Raw genomic sequence first — 21,582 nt, forward strand, 5'->3', positions numbered from 1 at the left:
CATTCTGATCGACTGTGTTTTGCAGCCTGCTTAACTTTCTGGAATGTACCACCTGTACTGAAACAAGTACTGACCACGGTGGAGCAATGCCGATTTCACTAGCTGACAATGCAGCCAGTTGTTTAACTGTTGAAATGTGTGTGTGTGCATCTGCACATGCGTGTGTGCATGCATATGTGTCTGTCTGTAAGCCTGGAGGACTGCGTGTGTACAGAGGGACTGTTCATTTGTTTATGTGAGGGAGGAGGACATGTATGTATATGCCAGAGAAGAAAATTTGCTGGGTGGGGAAAGCAGCTGGCGGATTTGGGGTTGTAGAGAGAGGCTGAGCAGTCTGCGGTTGGAGAGGTTATCTGCTGTTCCCAGATAAGTTTGGGGAGATAATGCATTCTCTCTGTGTATCTGTGAGAGAGAAAAAAAGACGACTGTGATTGGGAAGGGATTTTATGTGGGGCAAAGGAGAATGCTTCAGTGTACAGGAGTGTGAAGCAGGGAGGATGCAGTCCAACAGATACTTGTACCTAGCAGGGATCAAAGGGGGGTGTGTGTCTGTGCAGGTGTGTGGGAGGCTGGGGCTCCGTATAAAATGGAGCGAGGATGAGAAGGGAGGGATCTGTTTGTGAGTGCAGAGTAGGTAATAAAAAGATCTTCTGTTTCTCAGTTCTGATAACATGGGTTTTTATTTGAATGATCTGAGGCTGTTGCCTGTTTGAAATGCAAATTGTGCCCTTAGAGCAGTTTATGTTGCTTACTCCTCTAGACTTCCCTCAAAGGCATGCACTTGGGTTGGCCTTATGCAGCTCACCTGCCATGAAAAGGACCTAAACCACACTAAAAAAAGGGTGGCTTGAGCATCGCTGAGCTCTTTGGTGCAGATGCAGCATAAATTATCTCAGCAGAGCAAACTTGTGAGACAATCATCAAAAAAAATCCTGTCCAGTGTGGCAAGAATCCCTTGGATGGGACTCAGATGTAACTTTTGATTCAGAAGCTGGATTCAATGATAACAAAAATTCAAAAGACGGGAAATGTCAGCACTGAGATCCCAGAGTGGATGAAAAACAAGGAGAGAGTGTGATGGATGAAAAAGTAATAGTAACTCAGAGTTAACATCGTACTGTGGATCACAGTAGGGGACAGAATTTGAGTGAGATGATGGATGATTCTGTCTTTTCTGTAGTCATGGACGTAGTTGCAGAGGAAGGAAGTATAAAATGTGAAATGGTGCAATTTAAAGCTGGTAGTATCTTATGTCTAGTTTGCCCTGGGCTGAATGAACACATAAGGGTACAAGATAACAGAATCAGGCTCTTAATAATGTACGGTGCTGTTTATCTCCGAAGGACTCGCTCCCAGGAGACCTGCTTATCCATTGGTGTCTTCTCCGGTGAAAAAATTAAAAGAAGACACAACAAAATGCTGACTGGGGAAGTGTTCCTGCTTGTGTTTTAACTTTGGCTGTCAGGAATATCAAACTGTGTCATCTTTAGTTATTTAGAGTGTTTTCTGAGTGTTTTAGGGCATGGTGGATCGAACAGGGAACTGACCTCTGCAAACCAAAATTGTGGCTTCTGGCAGAGTGCTGCCCATTTTACCTGACAGCCAGTGGAGATGTTCAGGCTCTGCAGAAAATGCGAAGTAGGGGTTGGTTACTTCGTACTTACTGAAGGGTAGAAGTGTGCACCTGAGAGTCAGTGCAGAGTAGCGCCAGTTGTGGAGCTGTACCTTTGTTTATCTGGCAGCAATTTGTCTGTTTTACCATACTTTTCGGGGTTGTCTGCCAAATTCATTGAGGGGCCGAGATGATAAAGTTCTGCAATAATCCAGTGTCACTCCTTTGTATCTTTGGTGTTATGAACCTGCTCTAGCACCAGCCTTTTATGAGTTTATCAAGGTAAACAATGCCTCATGTTCTGAAGTAAGAACCAAGTGTTTTCAGCTCCTTCCTCCTTTGCATATAGAGATATAAACTGATTCCCTGCCCTCTTTTCCTTTAGGTCACCCTGAAATCAGACATTTCTTCAGTCCGATTCACTTGACATATAAGCAACATATAAGGAATCCCTATTCTTTCATCCAGAGAGGCAAAGGCAGTGCACACTCATTGTTTCTGCCAGTCTGTGTCACTGCACCGTCCTTTTTCTCTCCGGCCCCCTGACACTGCCAGGCAGAAATATAAAGACCCTCAGTGAGGGAAGCTCAGCTCAAAGCAAATGCCTGGTTCAGCACAGTTTTCTTGGGACCAGATTTTGGTATGGCTCCATTTTTTTCATTTAAAGGTTCTAAAGCAAACCGATCCCAAACCAACCAAACAGAAAAACAAAAACAAAAATAAAAACAAAAACAAAAAAAGACCCTTTAAAATCCAGACTAATTGAGAGAGTGCTAAGACTAGTAACACAAATGAGTGATATGCAACAAGCCTGTGGTTTCTTTTCTAAAGTGAAGTGTTGTTTTCTTCACAATGGGATGATTAATACACTCAGGCAGGAATATTAATAGGCTTTTTCAGTTGTTGCAACATTCTTCCCACTGCTGTGCTATTGAGGCCTCGGAATCCCAGCCCAGGGGACCCTCAGCTCTTCAGTTTCTCATCTGGCACGTTTTGTATGTCAGTCTCAAAGCACATGTTGCAAAGATAGAGCAGCTATCTTTGCAAAGTGCAGCTCGGCACACTTTACATTTTACAAATGGGGAAATCAAGGCAGACAGAAGTGGTGTGTCAGTCACCCACTGTAGGTCACCTACTAAATCCTTGACAGTTTAGAAACCACACGTTTTTTGAATGTATTGCTCTTTTTACTGTGCCGTTTTTTCCAGAGAGATACTCCAGAGTCAGAATCCTGATTCTATTAATTAAAAAATTCTTGAGCATTTGGAGTTGTCAGACAGCAGCACAGACCTATTTCTACTGTAGAGCTGCCATTTCATTTGAATGACCCACCAGGAGCTCAGTGACGATGGTTCCTGCTCCATCTACTTATCTCTCAGCCTCCCCCTTCACAGCACCTGCCTACCCACCAGACATGCAAAATCAAGGTGCAGTTTCTTTCTGTGATTATTAATTTCCTAGCCTTTCAGAGCAGAAAAATTATGTTTCAAATACAGTATATACAAAACCCCAAGATACTCTCTAAGTTTGATACCAAAAGACTTGGCTTGAAACTGGCGATGGAAAGCCATTCCTATCCAACAGCTGTTCATTGGCCCCTGTGAAATGTATTGGTGGTCTTAGCCTCATTCCACAAGTGAGCAGATCATAAATAGGATCCACACCCAGAGCTTCAGCAGAAAAACTAAAGATAGATTGAGCGGCACGGGCACTGATCTCCTTTATCATCCCTGGGGATGACTAACCAGAGAGTAACATTGAATAAATACCATGCTATGATGAATTTCTCCTAGTACAGTGATTGTTCTCTGGATAACTAGTCTTCAGTCTTTTTTGCCTTGAATAGGACTTCACTGATGTAAAGAAACTTTTGGGGTTTTTTTGTGTTGCTGGTCTGTTTCTAATAGATAACCGAGCCACAGCTTTTGGGTTTATCTCATTCTTTCTTATAGCCACAATCCTTGCTTAAAGCCCAGTAAATTGAGGAATAATGAAGGTATTGCCAGTGTTTGACATTTAAAGTTAAGAAAACCTGGAGCTGGACCCCACTGCCCTTCATGTGGTGCTAGCTTAGAAAGCTGCAGATTGTTTGCTAGCATGGGGAATGTTTATCGTGTTGAATATGGATGCTGTATTTGATCACAGCAGAGCAGAGCATGAGAACGGTAAAAGCACTTTTTGTCTTCATAAAGACCAGCTACACAAGCACGGGAGAACCAATTCTACTACCTCATCCAAAAATGCTGAGGCCAACCTTGTGTCCTGTGGTCGGTTCCCCCAGCCAGCCTGCAACACATTCGGCTGGGTAACATCTGCTTTCTTTTTACCTCAGGGAACAAATACATGTAAATACGTAGGATTGTTCTTAATATTTCCATTCGATCTGGAAGTGTTGAAAGCCTCCACCAAGCACCTCACGTTACATGGAAGATTGCCCATTACTGCTCAAAATAACACTTATTTCATGTGTAGGAGGAGGAGGGAATCTTTTTATTCCAAAATCAATATTTCTACATTCATTAAATATTCCACTTATTCACTTCTCTGCCCCTCCCCCCCCCCCAGCCCCATGCTTGTGGTGGCATTCTATCCTTATTTTTATCCTCGCTACAAATGCATTTTTCTTTCAATTTCCATTCCTATTTCCAGATTTTAGTGCTTTGTGGCAGCTGATTGGAGTTTGACAGGTCTGGAGTGTGGGTATGTGGGTGAGCATCTACCATAGCCCTAATTTTCGACCTGGGATCTAAACCAGGGTGGCTGAGTGCAGAAATCTGCCTGGCAAATTAAACTGATCACAGACAATGTATACTTCAAACAGAGTCAAGTGGGAATATTTCCTTGAGCTACTCTGCTCCTCAGGATATTTGAAATCAGTATTGAATTTGAACTTTCACAGGCTTTTTTCTTTTGATGAAAGGAGGCAGTAGAAGTTGCCTTCTGTTTCACGCAGAATAACCCAAACTAAGTAAGACTAATTTTCCATGACATGAGAACCAGGTGGGACTATGATGATGAAGTTTAAAAGTAAAAATGATAAAGAAAAAATAAAAGAAGAAAAATAAGCTGTCTGGAAGGGAACTCAGAAGGTGTTGTATCTCATTATCCTGCCCCAAGTCAGGATAATGCTGTGGTTAAAACATTTCTGTAATACTTAGGAATCACAGATTTTATTCTTTACTGCAGAACAAGGACTGTATTGTCTTAGGCAAGCTGGCTGGGCCCTTATTCAAGGATATTTAGTGAAGTCTAGTTCTGACTGATTGTTAGTGGGCATTAGATTCTTAAATATCATTGTAACTCTTTCCTCAATCTTTGTCTCAGTCTTTGAACTACAGAACAGTGATAAAAGCAGGCCCATTCTTTTAGTTAAGGTGGTTGTCTTGAATATTAAAATTATACGAGCTACTAAGGCAATGTAGTGCAGTGTCAGAGGTTGGTGCAAGAATATAGACTGCCCTGCAAACGTGGAAGGTATTCATACATAGGAAGAATCTATTCAGTCGGTGCTGGTCCAGACAGAGTAGACTTGAAGCGATAGAATTTCCCTTTCTGGTTCCTGAGCTGAGTCTTCGTGCAGGGCCTCATTCTGCAGCTGGCTGTGTCCCTGCGTGGGAGCTGGGAAGAAGGAGTACCTGTAGCCACTTACCTGAAGTGCTTGTATTTCCTGAGAACAGCAGGTTGGGAGTTGTAATTCCATCTGTGAGTAAGACTGTGATGTGATGAGCTTACAACACTCATCCTGCAGTACAGGGCTCTGAAAAGCCACTGCAGAAGGGGGGATATTGTCCTGTGTCAAAGGGTCTGGCATAGGTGACTCTACCCAAGGAATATGCAGGTCCTTGAGGAAACAAGCAGCAGACCAGCTGATACTCGGTGTCACTCTTCAGGTCCCTCACCTTTTTTAAGGCTGCACAGTGACAAGCTGTCCTTGTTCATCTGAGCTGTCAGGTTCTAGGCTGGAGCAAGGGAAAGGCAAAACCCCTCAGCGAGAGATTCATCTGTTACTAAAGAAGCATTTTTAAATCCCATTTTTATATATATATAATACATCTATTATAGTGGATTATTATATATATTATATAGAATTATGTATATTATAAATGTTTTAGATATTTATACAGTTGATTGAACTAAAAGCCTTGTCATAACAAAACACAATCCTCTTGTATTATTTGGCTGTATATGTTTTACCTTCTGTTAAAGATGGAATTTATTTTCATGGGTGCCTAACAGACAAAGTAATTTATATTTGATCTTCTTATTTGTCTTACAGGCTCCAAAAAAGGCCAAGAAGAAGATAGAAGGTGGTTCCAATGTATTCTCTATGTTTGAACAAACCCAGATCCAGGAGTTCAAAGAGGTTGGTCACTGTTCTGCTCTTCTCTATAGTCTCCTGTTATTGCTAATGGGTAACATAGGGGTTGGTTGGTTGTTTTTTTTCCTTACTCAATCCTCCATCTGCTTTAGTAGAACACACAGTTGTTTTCTGAATCATTTCTGTGGTTTTGGCTGGTATATCATTTTCCTTGTGTGTTTGTTTGTTCTTTCTTTCTTTCTTTCTTTCTTTCTTTCTTTCTTTCATTCTTTCTTTCATTCTTTTCTCCCTCTCTCACTGTCCTGTTTCAAGCTCTAGACTTTTTTGAAAAGCCCACAAGCCCACGCCCCAACAGAAAGGAAAATTATTATCTCATCCTTTTTAGCCCTGGTTCAGGAAAATGATTCAGCACATGTTTAAAGTTAAGTTTAAGTGGTATTTTAAATAAGAATTGTCTGTTATGCTCAAGTATTATCCTGAATAGAGATGCCTTAGTGAACCAGGGCTTTAATTAGTGGACTGTTCCACAATAGCAATAGTAAATATTCTTCTGTGTCTTTCTAATACTGCCCACAAACTAGAAAAGAAAATACCAAGAAGCTGTCAGCTGACTTGCTCAAAAAAATGCTGATAAAGCAAAACAACACGTTGAAATCAGCTATGTAAGCATCTTTTAGCTCCCAAAGAATTTGGTATTACCATGCATTGTAGATTCTTTGACCAATTACCTGTGAGGAAATAAATCTAATGGGATGACAGATAATCTGTTTGATGAGTTTATGATCTTTTGCTGAGCAGACATTCTAGAATGTGTGTGAGGCCATCACCCATTTTTTGCTAACTCACATCTCCAAAGACATTTCCAATGTGATATATAGCTAGTTTCATTCGGTGCCTGTGGCTTTCAACTTTACTTTTCATGAGGATTCCCACCAGTAAAGCTCAGTGGTGAACGAGACTAAAAACCCATGCAAAGGTTTATGAGTATGGCCCAGGCAAATGAATTGAAACTAGTAACCTTTTCCCTACTGTTAAGGGGAACATGTTTAATGAACACCCTTCTCCCACTTCTCCGTATCCTAAGAACCTCCAGTATTATTTTCTCCAAAAACCACTGTTTGAAGATGTACCAACAAAATGAAGGACTAGTCAGAATGCTGTATTTGATGTATTCTAAGTAATATAGTACTAGGAGCATTTCTGGGAGGATGGTGGCAGAATAATGGCAAAAGCATGAGGCAGTGGAGTGGTCCAGTGAAAGCCAAGACCGTGTTGTGTCTGAAAATGGCATACATAGGACAAGTATTTCTGAAAAGTTTCAATCACAACATTTTTGTTTAGAGATTTCAACCAGCTCATCAGAAAATATTTCAGCATTGCTGTTATTAGGTTATTTTAAGTTCATCTTTTACAATACATACCTAATGCTTTTCCTGTCTTCTGTGAGCTTGCTGGACTCTGCTTTGCTCTTCATATTTTCTTCTGGTTTGCTTCCAAATTGTAGGGATCACTATTTAAAGCAAGACCCCCAGAAGGAGGGAAAGCAATTCTAAAGAGTTGGGCTTAGTTTTCTATATGGTGATGGTTTGGCAGGTAAATGAAGGGTTATGATCATGCATGCTGCAAGTAATCACATGGGCAAACTGGAATGTGAGTAGTGGGGATTTGTAAGAAACTGGAGGTAAAACTACATGAAGAAGTGTTGATATAATATGATCATGGAAAGACGTGCTCCCTGTAGAGCAGTAGACTTTAAAACCCTGCAAGTTACTGTAGCTGCAATGGACTAGCTGTATTCTCAAGAGAACATTGTCTTTCATTATAATACTGAAGTAGGAATAATTTCTGGTCATTGTAAAGATAGACTCTCATATTGATGTGCATGTCAGACAGATAACCAGCTTCAGAGACATCCCTGGTTCTACTAATATTCCCCATAGTATGACCAAGGGAATTTCAGGTCATTAAAATCTTTCAAAATCAATAAAACATTAAAAGTGTGATGGCAGTGAATAGACAGACATGCAAATAGGTAAACAGATAGATAGGCAGTTAGCTGGCTTGGTAAATAATGGCTAGAGTACATAAATTCTGTGTTGGCTGAAAATAGAAAAATAAGTGGGTTTCTTCTATCAAAAGTTAAATTTTGCCTGACAAGAAGTATTTAAGGTCAACACATCAAGGTCACTTAGAGCACAGAACACAGTCTGAAGGATACAATTTATTTGAAAGGGAAACAAACTTTGAATAAATAATACAATGAAACCTACACTTCTCTGTACTTCTGAAAAGTCAGCTGTGATGGATCATTTTTTAAGACACAGCAGAAACTGACTTTAGCTTGATAACAGAGAGATATCTAGAGTAATTAAATGTTTTACAGAATATGATTGCTGCACAAAGGAACAAGGTACAGGAAAGGTACAAACCACACAGAGTAACCACTGACTAAATCCTCCCTAACTAAAGCCTCCCTAATTCAAACTTTTATGGGTTAAGGCCTGAACGGCTGGAGCTGCCAGCACTGGCTTCAGCCCAGCTACATGCTGCACTGAGCATTAATTTAGTAAGAGGAAGTTTGGGTGGGTTTAATTAAGCCCCTTGCCAAGATACAGTAATGTGTTGAAAGTGAGGAAAGTGCAATGATGTGGCATGATGTGGGTGAATCAAAGGAAGTTAAATATTCTTTTTTACAGTATGAATATAATACCCCCCTGAACTGGAATGTGAGATTGTAGCACTGTCCAGTGCAACAGGGCAATGGCAGTAAACTTTCCTTTTTCTTCCAACAGGCTTTTACCATCATGGATCAGAACAGGGATGGCTTTATTGACAAAGCAGACTTGAGAGACACATTTGCTGCACTAGGTAAACTGGTAGCAATAATTAAATACTTAAAAGAAATGCAGTTTAAATTTCAAGCACATAAAAGAAGTTTGTATTAGAATTACAGGGGGGGAAGTAATGAGATACACAGGAGGCAAAAGGAAACCTGTTTGGTTTGATCTTCCTCCTTTACGGTAGTTGCTGTCTTACTATATAGCTCCAGCTGGAAAGTTTCCTGAGCAGCCTCTTTCAGAAGCAAAGTGAAGGTCTCTCTGGGACTCGCTGGCGGGTGCAACAGAGCTGTGCGGCTGGCAACTCTCCAAAGGCACTGATCCCTCCCCTGCAACTATTTCATAAAAAGCCCACCCAAGCAGGGGTCCATGCCAGGCATTTCTGATTTGCCTCTGAATCCAGGCTTCACAGGCTGCACCTTTTTCATCTAGGATCCATGCAATATCTACCAATTAACGTTGTTGTCATGGTCTAGCTGCCCCTCCACCCACATAAAAGTAGGAGGGCTTCATGTGAGGTTCTGTGCTGTTGTGCCCTTATGTGGGGTGGAATGTGCATGTCATGAGATTAGGTATTGTCCATTCCATGCACATCACAATCCTGATAATATCAAGCAGATTAAAGTAAATCTTCCCAAGGAAAGGAAAAATCAAGATGCTCATGATCCTAGACCTGGAGTTGTATCCTTGTTGCAACATTTGAGGCTTGAACAGTGATGTAGGCATTTGGGCTTTTGCCATCTGGATCTTGTTAAAAAGAGTTTGATAGGAATCTTTAGTGCTCCCTGGGGTGGAATCAGATGCCAGCAGAGTCAGTGCAAAGAGCAGAAGCTCCTGAACTCTTTATTGTGACAACGAGGTTTGCAAACTTTGGCCTGTAGCTACTGTTACCCTGGAATATTTATTTCTTAAGGCCAAGTTCTGGTATCTTTCCTGTTCAGTGAAGCCCCTCAATGCCTATGAAGCACAGTCACAAGGAATTACCATTCAGTCTGAGCGGGGTTGCCAGGGTCTTAATTCTCATCAATAGGATTGCGCAAGGATGGGGAAGGGATAGGACTGCACAAGGATGGGGGAGGGATAAGACTACTCAACTCATCCATCTGCCCTCTACTCAGAAAGGCATCTCAATATAAAGGAGGGCAAAGACTGAGACCTTGGATTCACTTCAGTCACTTTGAGCTCTGCTATATTAATATCAGTGGGGCCCGTATTTCACCTGAGGTAAAAAAAAACAAAAACCAAAACAGTTTATTTTGAAGTGCCCCTTCTTTCGTCCACTGCTGGCCACATCCGTGTTATTTATCCTTCTTACTCCTTCAGTCACCCTTTGATCTTAGAGCCAGCTCTGCCAATTTGTTTTACACTGGGGTATTCTGGAGTTGTGTTCTACCATGTTATTAGCAAAGTTGCACAGAGCCCTGAGCTCCCCAGTGGGAGGAGATGAATGGGAATAGTTTTTTGAAACACAATTTGTGATTTATTATGAAAAATGATCTCTGCTGCAGGTCGTCTGAATGTCAAGAATGAAGAGCTTGAAGACATGGTGAAGGAGGCGCCAGGTCCTATTAACTTCACTGTCTTCCTTACTATGTTTGGGGAAAAGCTGAAAGGTAAGTACCTTTGGGGGGTTGGAGAGGTATCTGTCAAAGATCCTCAGCACTGAAATATCTCAGCACCTTGCAAATTATAATAATGTATACACAGAACAATGCTTAAAGGCAAGGAGTGATCTCCATTTTTGCAGACAGGGCTGAAGTATGAAAAGGCTAAGGGACCGTCCAGAGGACAATTCAAAGGTGTGATTTCAGCTTACATAAGCGAACATAAAAGTGGTAAGTTGAGGTCCAGAAAGTAATGAAATCACAGCAGCCTGGAGCACAGTGCAGATGAGTTATTCACTGTCAGTAGGTTCCTAGGCGGAAAACTGTTGCTCATGCTGTAGTGGTATCACTCCCAGTGTTACCTGGTTTAAAGGTATTTTCAGTATTTCTACAAAAAATCTTTCTGCACTCCTTTGGCTCATTATGCAGACATGACCTCTGCATCATCCGTGCAGTTACAGGGCCTGAAGGAGCAACGTGGTCATCCCTCATTTGCTGTAGTAGTTGTAACGCGGTGGCCCAGCCTTGGTTTCACTTGAGGTCAATAGTGATTTTGCCACTGGATGAAGGTTTCACTGAATAACTCTTAACGGAATGGATAAATTGAAATAATTTAATCTCGGTAGCTTCACAATGATGAGGGAGAGGGATTTTGTCCATTGCCACAGAATACATAGGGATCACTGTAGATTTCAGAAAATGTGGGTACTATATTTGTTGTGGGGGCTAGTAATCTAGTTGTATCTCCTATACTGTCAATGCCTAGAAACTGTAAGAGAGGGAGTGTGAGGCCAGTAGAAACCTCTAGTCATCTTCCTATACACATTAAAAATAGGTGAAAGCCTCGGCCTTCAAAGCAAGGTTGCTCTTAGCCAAGCACATTCCAGAAGTTTGTTAAAGTAACTAATGAACAGGAAAATGGAAAAAGCTGATCCCATGTTCTTAAAAACATTTGTTGTACTGCTGCTGGACTCTGGCTTTATATAGCTGAGCACAATTTCAGTGAAGTGCTTTCTAGGGTTGGAATAGAAAACAGAAAGGTCTGAAAGAAAGAATTAATGTAGCTGGTCCTCAAAGAAATACACTATTGCTAAGGAGCACAGCATGTCTGGGAAACGTAAGAGCTGATGGAGAAGGCTGTAGACTAACACTGAGGAGGGGATTTTATTACCCAGACATCAATCTGTCTCGGTCACAGTGGTATCTGCACCTTTACATTCCAGATACTATCTTGCAGAGTAGGTAGTGCCCTCCTCCATCATCTTCCTTCTGGGAGATGTGACTATTTCCAGTGGGGTGCCCTGCTACCCATTCCTGTCTATTTGTGATGCTTATGATCACACAGAGCGTGGAAATGAGCTCTTCTCCCTTTCCCCTCTTCCTTCTTGTTTCTTACGATTGCTGAAGCTGGCAAAGAATCCGTGGCCCTGCCAATTGTGTGGCCTAAACCCAGAGCCAGCACAGGAAGGTGAATGGTAAAGCATAACCCTCTTGTCTGCAGGTTTCCTGTTGGCTACTAGCAGAGGAGGAGGTGGGTTTTTTTTTAATTTCCATTTGGTGAAGGGAAAATCACAGCTGTGCTTGTCATGCCCTTCTGGTTGGGTTTGTCATGCAAAGGAAGCAGAGCCAAAAGACTGCACATTCCCAATCAAAACTAATTGGGATGAAGAGCCTTTGTAGTGCAATTAGAAAGGGAGAAAGGGCTAGAGGAAGTGGATATGGCAATTTTGCAACACTCTTTATTAGCTAAGTACCACTCAGAGAATTTGGTGAAAGGTGCTTTCTAAGTAAAATTTGTTGTGCTATAATTGATTTCTGTCATAAAGGGGAAGCAGGGATTTTCAGGATGAGCTTTAGCTTTGTATATTGAGATTATGATGCCAGATGAACAGCTAACAAAACTCAGTTTATGTTAATGCCAACCACATGGAGCTGTTTCTACAGGGAGTCAGAATAATACAATTTGTACAGAAAACAGAGATGCCGCACATCAAAGAAACCACTTTATTTACCAGCTAATCAATAAAGAATGCCTGCTGCATTGCTTTTCTTCAAAGCCAAAGTCCAAGGATATGACAGAGTAGAAAATGTAAAACACAGTAAGGGAAAAAAAAAAAATCCCCCACACAGTGGTGACTACTTAAAATGCAGTCCTTTCCTCAGAGCTGGAAGACATTTCTCTTCATGGGACAATCAAAACACTCATTAAATACCAATGCTTTTTGTATTGATCATATATTCATTGCAGTTCAAATATAGCGCCTACAGCTTGGCAAAATTATGTGGCCAGTGTGTGACAAGGAGGAGGCCATATTATAGCCTTAGGTTTATTCACTGTTATATCCACTAAGATCTTACTAATAATCCTTGTGAAACCTTTTAAACAAAGAAAACTAAGAAGGTATCAGGAGTGTACATAGTCATTAGAGCAGGGAACCTTGACTGGGTTCTATTCTGGTTCTCTCTCTGCCAAACTTTGAAACTGCGGTTCTTTGTGTAACTACCTTTTTTGATGATGCTTTCAACATTTCAGCATCCTAAGTAGCTTAATTTTTCCATGGGTCAGTCTATCTGCTTGTAAATTTGGTTTCCTACAGTTATGAATAATGATTTATATTATATATACTACTGTAATATTTTGAAAAACTGGTGAATAGTCAGAAACACAGTATTTAGAGTATCCTTTGGTGTGGGTTAAAACTGACCATGAGTATACTCAGAATCTGCAGTATTAGAGAATACTCAGAAACCCCAGCCAAGTTTAAGGCACTGTGAAAGTTAGTCCTTGACCCAAATATTTTTTTTCTGTCTAAATAGATGGAACAGATAAAGGGTGGAAAAAGAGGAAGACTATTCCTATCATTTTACTGCTGGGAACAGAGGAGCAGGGAAATTAGAGTCATACCAAAAGTTTGTGGCCCAGCTAGGAGCAGAAGCAAAATGCTGGAGCCATAGTCTAGTGCTCTAAACCACCCTGTTTCTGTAGGTAACACCTAATGAGGAGGTACTTTAGTGGAAGTGCCCTACAGAATGTAAGTGCAGATCACCATTTAACCATTGATCATCCTGTTTCCACTGCGTTGACATTCTGATTTTATGATGAGCTCCATTTCCTCTGGTGAGGGAAATAACCTCTTTTCTATACAGTGACGAACGAGTAACATCAAAAAGTGTTTTTACAAGGAACGTACAGAACAAGATTAAAGGAAGCCAGTGAGGGAAACAGTTTGTTATATTTTCATTTCTGAAAGCCACTAATCCTCTGGGTACTGATATTGGAGACCAGTTCCTGGAAGTTTTCTCTCCTGCAGACATAGAATAGATATGAGTTATTATTTTTAAGCTTCTGAGCATTGAACTATTCACCTCTATTGTTTATCTGACATGACAAATGCTGCCGACTTAAGGAACCTTTGTCATCAGACCTACAACTGCAGAATTCTCCATTTTGCACTGTTTTCAAGTGAATGCAATTATTTAGCAAGTATTCGACTGCTATAGAAATACATCCAGGCTTCTAAATTATATTTCATTAATTTTAGGCACAGACCCAGAAGAAACCATTCTGAATGCTTTTAAGATTTTTGACCCAGAAGGAAAAGGCCACATAAAGGCAGACTAGTAAGTTTATTTCAAATCCTTTTAAAATAATAATAATAATAATAATAATAATAATAATAATAATAATAATTGCACACGTTTAAAGAACTGCTTAAAAGCTGTATTTTTCATGGTGTTTTAAGAGACAGAGGAACTATCAGGCGGAAAAACATTTAGCTTTGTAAGCCAGAGTTAAAAGACTGGACTATTGTATGAATGTGCTTATATACCAAAAGGAGATGTTATTGTCTTCAGACATTGCAAGAGGCAACGGAAATATAATCACATGTAGGCCATTAGATAGCCTTTTTTGAAGGTCTGGATATAAATCAACACATGACTCTTTGTAGATTAACTCCATATGTAAATTAAAATGAACGTCTGGTGCCTAATTCTCAGAGTGCTTGACTAAAATGGGAAATCTAGTCTCCTTTTTAAAAAAGTGATCAATTTAATTAACTCTGGGACATGGTTTTAGTGAGGGTATTTTCCTTGTTATGTGTTTACCATTTGAGCCTTCTGCTTCGAGACAATCATTTGCTGTAAAATTCCACTAGATATGGTGGGAGCCAAACCAAATAATACTGCTAATAATATGGCAATTATTGTCGGTATGGCTATTTTTTAAAGAAGGAGGCAAGTCCTAATTTGTATTCATAACCTGTAACATCAACAAAGCAAGGTAAAAGGACTTTAAGTGCTAATTGCACAAATTTAAACTCTCATTGCACTGCCAAAATGGTGCAAGAAGGGCATCAGTTAAATGAGACAAATGATATCAAATCAGGGCAGTGGATAAGGAGGTCTGACCTATGGCTCCAGTGGAATGCTACATGTGCCTAGGTTTATGCATATGCTTATATTCCTTGGTGAATTTGGGGGTCTATAATTTTACTGCAGCAGCTATTTCAGGTGGATTTTACAAAGCATAGTACGTATAGTAAATTTATTAAGGAACCATGAGTTACAAAATAGTATTTGCATCAATTAATTCTGCTAATGTTGTGATAAAGTAAATGAAAACTAAACATCTTACCAGAACCTCTGAGGTGGAGTTTTCTATGTTATTATCTTAAATTACCAATGAAAGTTAGTTGAAAATACAGAATTTGTACAAAAAAGTACAGTATTTCTTACCATTACCAGTATGCTTTTTTGCTGACAGTACCCCAGTGGGTATGGGAGTCATATTATGGTATGCAATAAGCAAAATAAAAGCAAAGAGACAGTCTTTTCACTAAAGAACTTCTGAACTAATTAAAACACAACAAGTGGATGTAGCAAACAATCCAAAGAAACAGAGGGTTAATAATCATCCTGATTGGTTTGGGGTTAGCATTATCCAAGCAGCTTGGGAAGAACAGTCTGAGAAACACATCAGAAGTGACTCAAACCATCAGAATAAAATGTAGCCTGTTGCCAAATAGGCCAGATCACATGGTAGTGAAATCACAACCATGAAAATACAACCTTCTGATAATACAAACCCCATGAAATGTTATATTTCCTACCACTCTCTGTAACAATATATTGCATACAAAATCTGCAGCTTGCCACCCTGTGCCCAGTTCTACAATCCTTGAGTGCTGGAAGCCAATTGGAGTTTGGGGCAAATTAGGAATGCAGTATCACACTCCAAAATGAAAATGAGAGAGAAATACTTTTATTTTTCCTTGATGGAAAAGGTCAACTTTGTCCCCACCCCCACTGCACTGCTAACATTAGACAATTGTTTTAGTTCGTCACCACAACAGAGCATAATGTTTACTTATTAGACCCGAGGGTATTGTTGATCATTACAGAACAAACCATTAAATCAATTCCGTGAATGTCTTTGAGGTTTAACTTCTATTCATATGCTTCCAAAATTTAGACATTTGAAGGTTTTGAAATAATTTTTATGTTGGCTTATACAGCCATTTCAATATGACAGTTAATGTTAATAAATAATATTTCTCCATATTAAAAAATCCTGGAATGTTTCTTTCCAAAACGAGCCATGTTGACCTTTTAATCAGAACTTCTTTTTATGTTCATGGAGTTAACATCCTTCTGGGGATTTTTACGTTTCTTCCCTCTGCGTGTTTTCACCTCTAGTCTGGAAATGACTCACTTAGTCCATCTGATGGTAGCTGGGACGGAGTCTTCTAACCTTTCCAGAAGCTCCAGGAGTTTATAACTTACTTCCAACTTCAATGACAAACTTTGTTTGTCTGCATCATTATACCACACATAAAATCCTTCCTATAGCATGATGTCAAAAAGAGAAAATGCTTTAGGTCACATTCTCAGCTGGTGTAAACTGGCATAGTGTTTGGAAAGGTTAGATGATTCAGTCCTAAATGCCATTCATTGGACAAAGTGAGTCAGGCCAACAGCAACTGTGCCTCATGCTGATGCCAACAAAACTTTGCAGATTTGTACCAGATGAAAATGGACCCAGGGAGTTTACGTGCGCGCCGGACCTTCGGAGATTAGTTTGGCTGAGCCAGTGATGTTTCTAATCACATTTGTAGAGCGCTGCTTGTTTTGACTCACCTGTTTTTTTCCAAGACAGCACTGTAGAAAGGGCAAACCCTGTGGAAAACCAAAATGTCCCAGAGATTTCACAGATAATTTTAAAACAGCTTTTGAAATATAAGAATGCAATGGAGTATTTGTAACTGTAGAAGGAATTGATGTCATCTAGGACAAGAGATAAGTTAGACTCCCATGTCAAGGCAAACAGATACCTTTTTTTGCCCAAGACTTTGATTATTTTTTTTTGAGTAGCAAATAGTCTTTAAAAAAGAAATCAAGATGCACAAAGAAAAGAGTGCATAATATCTAGCTTTGGAAATTGTGAGTGTTTATTTCCCTATAAAATAAATAATGGAAAACGTGCATAGATGCTTAACTCAGTCTTTCTTCCTTATGAGTGTGCCAGAGCCTACTGGGCTGTGCATCAGAAGATTATAATTAGATATTTGATCTTTTCTTTTCCCCTAAATACTTTAAGCATGTGAGTGGAAGACACAGAGTGCCCGGATCTCTTTTTAATTCAGGCCTGTTTGTGATGAAGTTTATTTGTGACTTCTGACAAAATTGCTCTAAGTGCTTCCTTCTATTCACCAGGCTCCTTCCTGTATCACACTTCCTATTTACATTTGCTAATGCTGTTTGCCCCAGTGCACATATATCCAATAATCCATTTATGCTCATGAGAATGATCTCTCTACTTTTGCACCCACTCATCATTTGAGAATTCCACTTCAAAAAATGCAATCACATAACAAAAGGCCAGGATAACAAAACAGAAACAACAATATGAGAGAAAAAGCTGAAGAAAGACTTTGCTGAGTAAAGGGAATGGTAAAGTAATGCAAGAAAGATATGTACAATAGCTTAAGCTCTGTCTGTGACTTCAGAGTATTTCCTGAACTTGCATGGATATTTTCACCCTTGTTCTTGTGGGCAAGATCCTTAATCATTATCCAGAAACTTCTTTTTTCACTTTCCCTTTCTGTCCTTCCAAATGAGCACTTAACATCAACAAGAAAGAGATTCAGAAGTGTATATGCCTCTTACGCAAATTGGGATGTCTTTGTTGTAGCCTTTTCCTGGAAAAAAAATATGTGGGTAAGAGATATGAGGAAGTACAGTTGTAGCTTTGCCATCAAAACTACACTTTTATTTGCGTGACTTTTTTCACTTGAGATGCATAGTGCATGGGAACAGAAAGAGAAGCTTCACTATTTTGCCCAAACATCTGCATCCACAGCGGCTGAATTTTGCTCTCACATGGAAGTGTTGCTGTGCAGGCATAATTTCTGTTGTAAATAGTTAGTTTTAAATATTCACTTTAAAAAGCAGAAAGGGCTGCTTCCAGAAAAGCTATTGCTCTCACACACTGCCCCCCACCCCCCCGCCAATTCTTCCAAAAAAGCAGCCTTTTTTCAAACCTACAACCTAAACCCAGATTTCTATGCTTGTTTCAGCTTTTGTTTTTGTACAACAGGCTGCTAACCTGTTATCACAGGTTTATAGTCTGCTTTACCAATCTAGAAAAAATCTTGATAATGTATAAATACCTTTGGCAGTAGCAACAGGAGACAACTCTACCTCTTCAGCGTGAATGCAAGCTCTTTGAGATTAATATAGGCATACTCCTACAGGAAGGGGAAATTATTAACATAAGTGAAAGGGATGTTTATGTGATATAACTGACTTCATACTGGTGGATGTTCTAGCACATTGCGCATATACTGCCCTCAGTACATGAGTAACTGGGTGAAATAGAAAGAACTAAAAGAGGTTAGACTAGAAGCAGTAATCATTTTTCCTAGCTTTTCTATTCACCTATAAACTTAGGTAAAAAAATTACATGCCTGACTGACTTCCCACAATGGGTTTGAAAATAGAGAATAAATCAGCTGAGAGTCTGTCCCAAAAAATATTCTCTTTGATGTGGTTGCATAGGATGCAGATTGTGTGTGGGATAAGCTCCGTGTTACAGTGCTGTAACTCCAGATCAAGACATTGTACCGTGAAATACAACAGGTCTCATGCAGTTTCACAGTCTCCTCTGGGAATGACTGCATGCAAATAAAGGGATTCTCAGATGATGATTCGGAAGAGCTGTTGGAGTTCTCTTTCAAGTCCTCTTTCTCATTTCATGCTCCGTTCCTTTCATCCTCAGATTTTACAGAAAATATTCTTTCTTTTGGTTTTGTTAAGTGATCCAAACTTTAAACAGCAAGTAAGAAAACCTACCATTTTAGGTTAAGATAAGCATACAAAATTGCTGTATTTCAATTAGAGTAATAACCTTAAACAATTTTAAACCTCTATAAAATGTGACAAAAGCAAAATAAGTTGGCAGAGCGAGGCATTGACACTGATGGCTGCCCACAGAAAATCTCTTACAATATCATGTAAGGATTAACAGCTCTAATTTATGCGGTCACACAGATTTTCTTTCATGCAACTTCAGGACGGATCTTGCCATCTGAATTGTCATGTGCCATTATCACCCTTTAATCAGGCTATTTCATTTTATTTGAACAGCATCAAAGAAATGCTTATGACACAGGCAGACCGGTTCAGTCAAGAAGAGGTAAGGACCACCTTCTTTATTCAAAATAGGAATCTATCTCCAGCTACTATTCAACCATAAGTATTTGCCCCTCTTTAAATGCATGAATTCAGCTGAAATCCAGACTGAAAGAAGGTCGATGCCAGTTCTAGCAATTAGGAACAATTCAAAGCATCTCTTCTGAATAGCTCCATGGCTAAATCAAAGTCAAACAGATTCTTTGGACTGCCATCCAAGTGTAAGCGTGGCCTATCTCTTGCTGTTCTTTCCTATGGCAAGCTGGGCAATGAATTTACTATAGTCCAAGTGGGTTTGGGTGGGGACTGTGATCTGGTTTCCATTTCTGTGAGAGTTATTTTGCTTGAAATCTGAAATGAGGTACTGACTTTGTGGTTTGTGTGAGACTGAGCATGGATTCTGCCGGCTGGGAGGAATTTAGTGAGACTTTATTTTCAGAGGAGGAGTTTGAGTGAAGTTGGTTTGTGGCAAGAACAGATTGGAGGGCAGACTATAGTACGATATTTGGCCAGGGTTTACCTGGATTTCAGGGAGAGCTCTTTGCAACAGGGAACCTCTTGGGATTCTGGCAGGACTGTATTAACTAGTTGTGTCCTAATCCCTATTGCAATTTTACTGAAGCTAAGGAAGAAGTTTCCACAGTGGTTAACAGATCAAGACAGAAGGGAGCTGAACTGGGTTGAAAATGAAAAGCAGTATATGTCGCTGTCCCACGGTCCTACGTTTGTAACACTTGTCTCCTCTTTGCTTGGCAGATCAAGCAGATGTTTGCTGCTTTCCCTCCAGATGTCTCTGGTAATCTTGACTATAAGAACCTCTGTTACGTTATCACCCATGGTGAGGAAAAAGACTAAAGAGGAAAGAGATGAGCTCCTCCTGTGATGGTGCACCAAGTTACTTCATAATGCTTTTGTGTGCAAGACGAAGGGCTAAACATTCAGTATGTGAAGCCATGTGGTCATCAGAAGAGAACCAATAAAACAATTGAAATTAGATTAAAGTTGTTTAATGCTCCTGTTTTTATAAAAGATGAAAATACCATTTTTTTCTGTCAGTGGTTTGAAATGGAATTTTCTTGATGAACTGGTGCTTTCATGATTTATTGACAATCCTAATGTTCACCAGATGGTCCACTGCGCACTGCAGTGTTGCTTAACCTCTTTATACATAAGCTCCGTGTATTAATTGAGAAATCCTCTAACTTATTGCACCAGGAAGAGTATTTGGTAAATAGAATTCTGTTCCGTTTGACAGCCCCTAGCAATGAAAGTGTAAATAAAACAGTCTTAAGCTCTTGTGAATATGCAATATGCCCTTTCTGTCTCAGTGGTGTGGCCAGTATCATAAGCCACTTGACTCATTTGCTTTGGTGCAAAAGAACAGAAATAGTGGAACAGTGGCTATTTTCCTCATAGTAAAATTCACCTAGGTGCACTTAGACCCCAGTAATAACGACTTTCCCCCTTCAAGGGTACCATTATTATGTGTAGGAAGTTGTCCATGAAATAACAATAACACCTAGTCTTTCGCCTGTTGATAATTAGCATTGTTTTACAGGTGAGGTGCACACTGGAAGGATGTTTGTCAAAAATCATCAAAGGTCTAGGGACAAAGACAAGAAAAAAACTCAGGATTGCACACGGGGTAACCAGGGTTACACATGAAAACAGGCTGCCTCTCACTTTTATAGTCCAAGATCAGCCTGGTTTCTAAAACAGGCTACAGTTTCTTGTATTTGGACTTCTAGGAACTGGACTTATTCTGCCTATGTGGAATATGGCATGAATACCTCCTGCGTGGGAGTCAGAAGGATCTTGCAGCCAAAGTAAAACAAGTTTCTGCTGTTTTAACAACTAATGAAAATGGTTTCCTTTTGCATCAGTGTTGTTGGCACTGAGAGGAAGTGACAAGTCGCTTATTTTCTGTTTCCATCTTGGTCTTTGTAGAAAGAGAACTTGAGGGCAAGGTGTCAAATTCTGCCCTCGTCAGGAGGGGCAGGAATCACATGAAAAAGCTTTAGCATCTGCATGACCTGGGGACATGACATTCATCCCCACCTGCATTTTTTGTTGTTCCAGCAAAACCCTGCACTGGGGGCACTTCAGTAATGTAGCACAATTGAAATGAGAAGGCTTTTAGCAGACACAAAATTGATATAATAAATCTCACCTCTTGTCCACATAGGTGGAACCACCTATGTCCAGAAACATTGTGCATATTCCTGTATCAGCAATGCTTTTTCTAGTGTAAGTAGGTGATTCCCAATTGTATCTACCCATAATTATCTCACTTAAAAATATTAGTGGACACAGCTAGAAGCAAAATTCAGCCCTTTCCTGCACAAATCTTGCTAAAGATACAGAAAGGCTTTAGCACTTCTTGCCATATGTTCCTGTAACGTTTGAAAAAATGGTATTGTCACCTCCACCCTCCCTCCCTACAAGGTATGCAGCTTGACTGGGCTTTGGGGACTAGTCATACTTCATGCAACGCAACAGTCTACATGACTCTTTTTTCCC

At 40.0% G+C, this 21,582-nt stretch overlaps 1 protein-coding gene across 2 annotated transcripts in view; it reads left to right on the forward strand.

The window, feature by feature from the left end:
* Positions 1 to 20,058, forward strand: part of MYL10 (myosin light chain 10) — a 50,979-nt gene extending 30,921 nt beyond the window's left edge. For both annotated transcript variants that reach the window (XM_056326480.1, XM_056326479.1), the window contains 6 exons: positions 5,889 to 5,975; positions 8,723 to 8,798; positions 10,276 to 10,380; positions 13,914 to 13,992; positions 19,018 to 19,066; positions 19,819 to 20,058. In XM_056326480.1, the coding sequence (XP_056182455.1) occupies positions 5,940 to 5,975; positions 8,723 to 8,798; positions 10,276 to 10,380; positions 13,914 to 13,992; positions 19,018 to 19,066; positions 19,819 to 19,917 (444 nt within the window). In that variant the 5' untranslated portion in view covers positions 5,889 to 5,939 and the 3' untranslated portion in view covers positions 19,918 to 20,058. The remainder of the gene's footprint in view (positions 1 to 5,888; positions 5,976 to 8,722; positions 8,799 to 10,275; positions 10,381 to 13,913; positions 13,993 to 19,017; positions 19,067 to 19,818) is intronic.
* Positions 20,059 to 21,582: the final 1,524 nt, after the last annotated feature.

The sequence above is a fragment of the Falco biarmicus genome, chromosome 1 (assembly GCF_023638135.1).
Source record: "Falco biarmicus isolate bFalBia1 chromosome 1, bFalBia1.pri, whole genome shotgun sequence".
Lineage (NCBI taxonomy): Eukaryota > Metazoa > Chordata > Aves > Falconiformes > Falconidae > Falco > Falco biarmicus.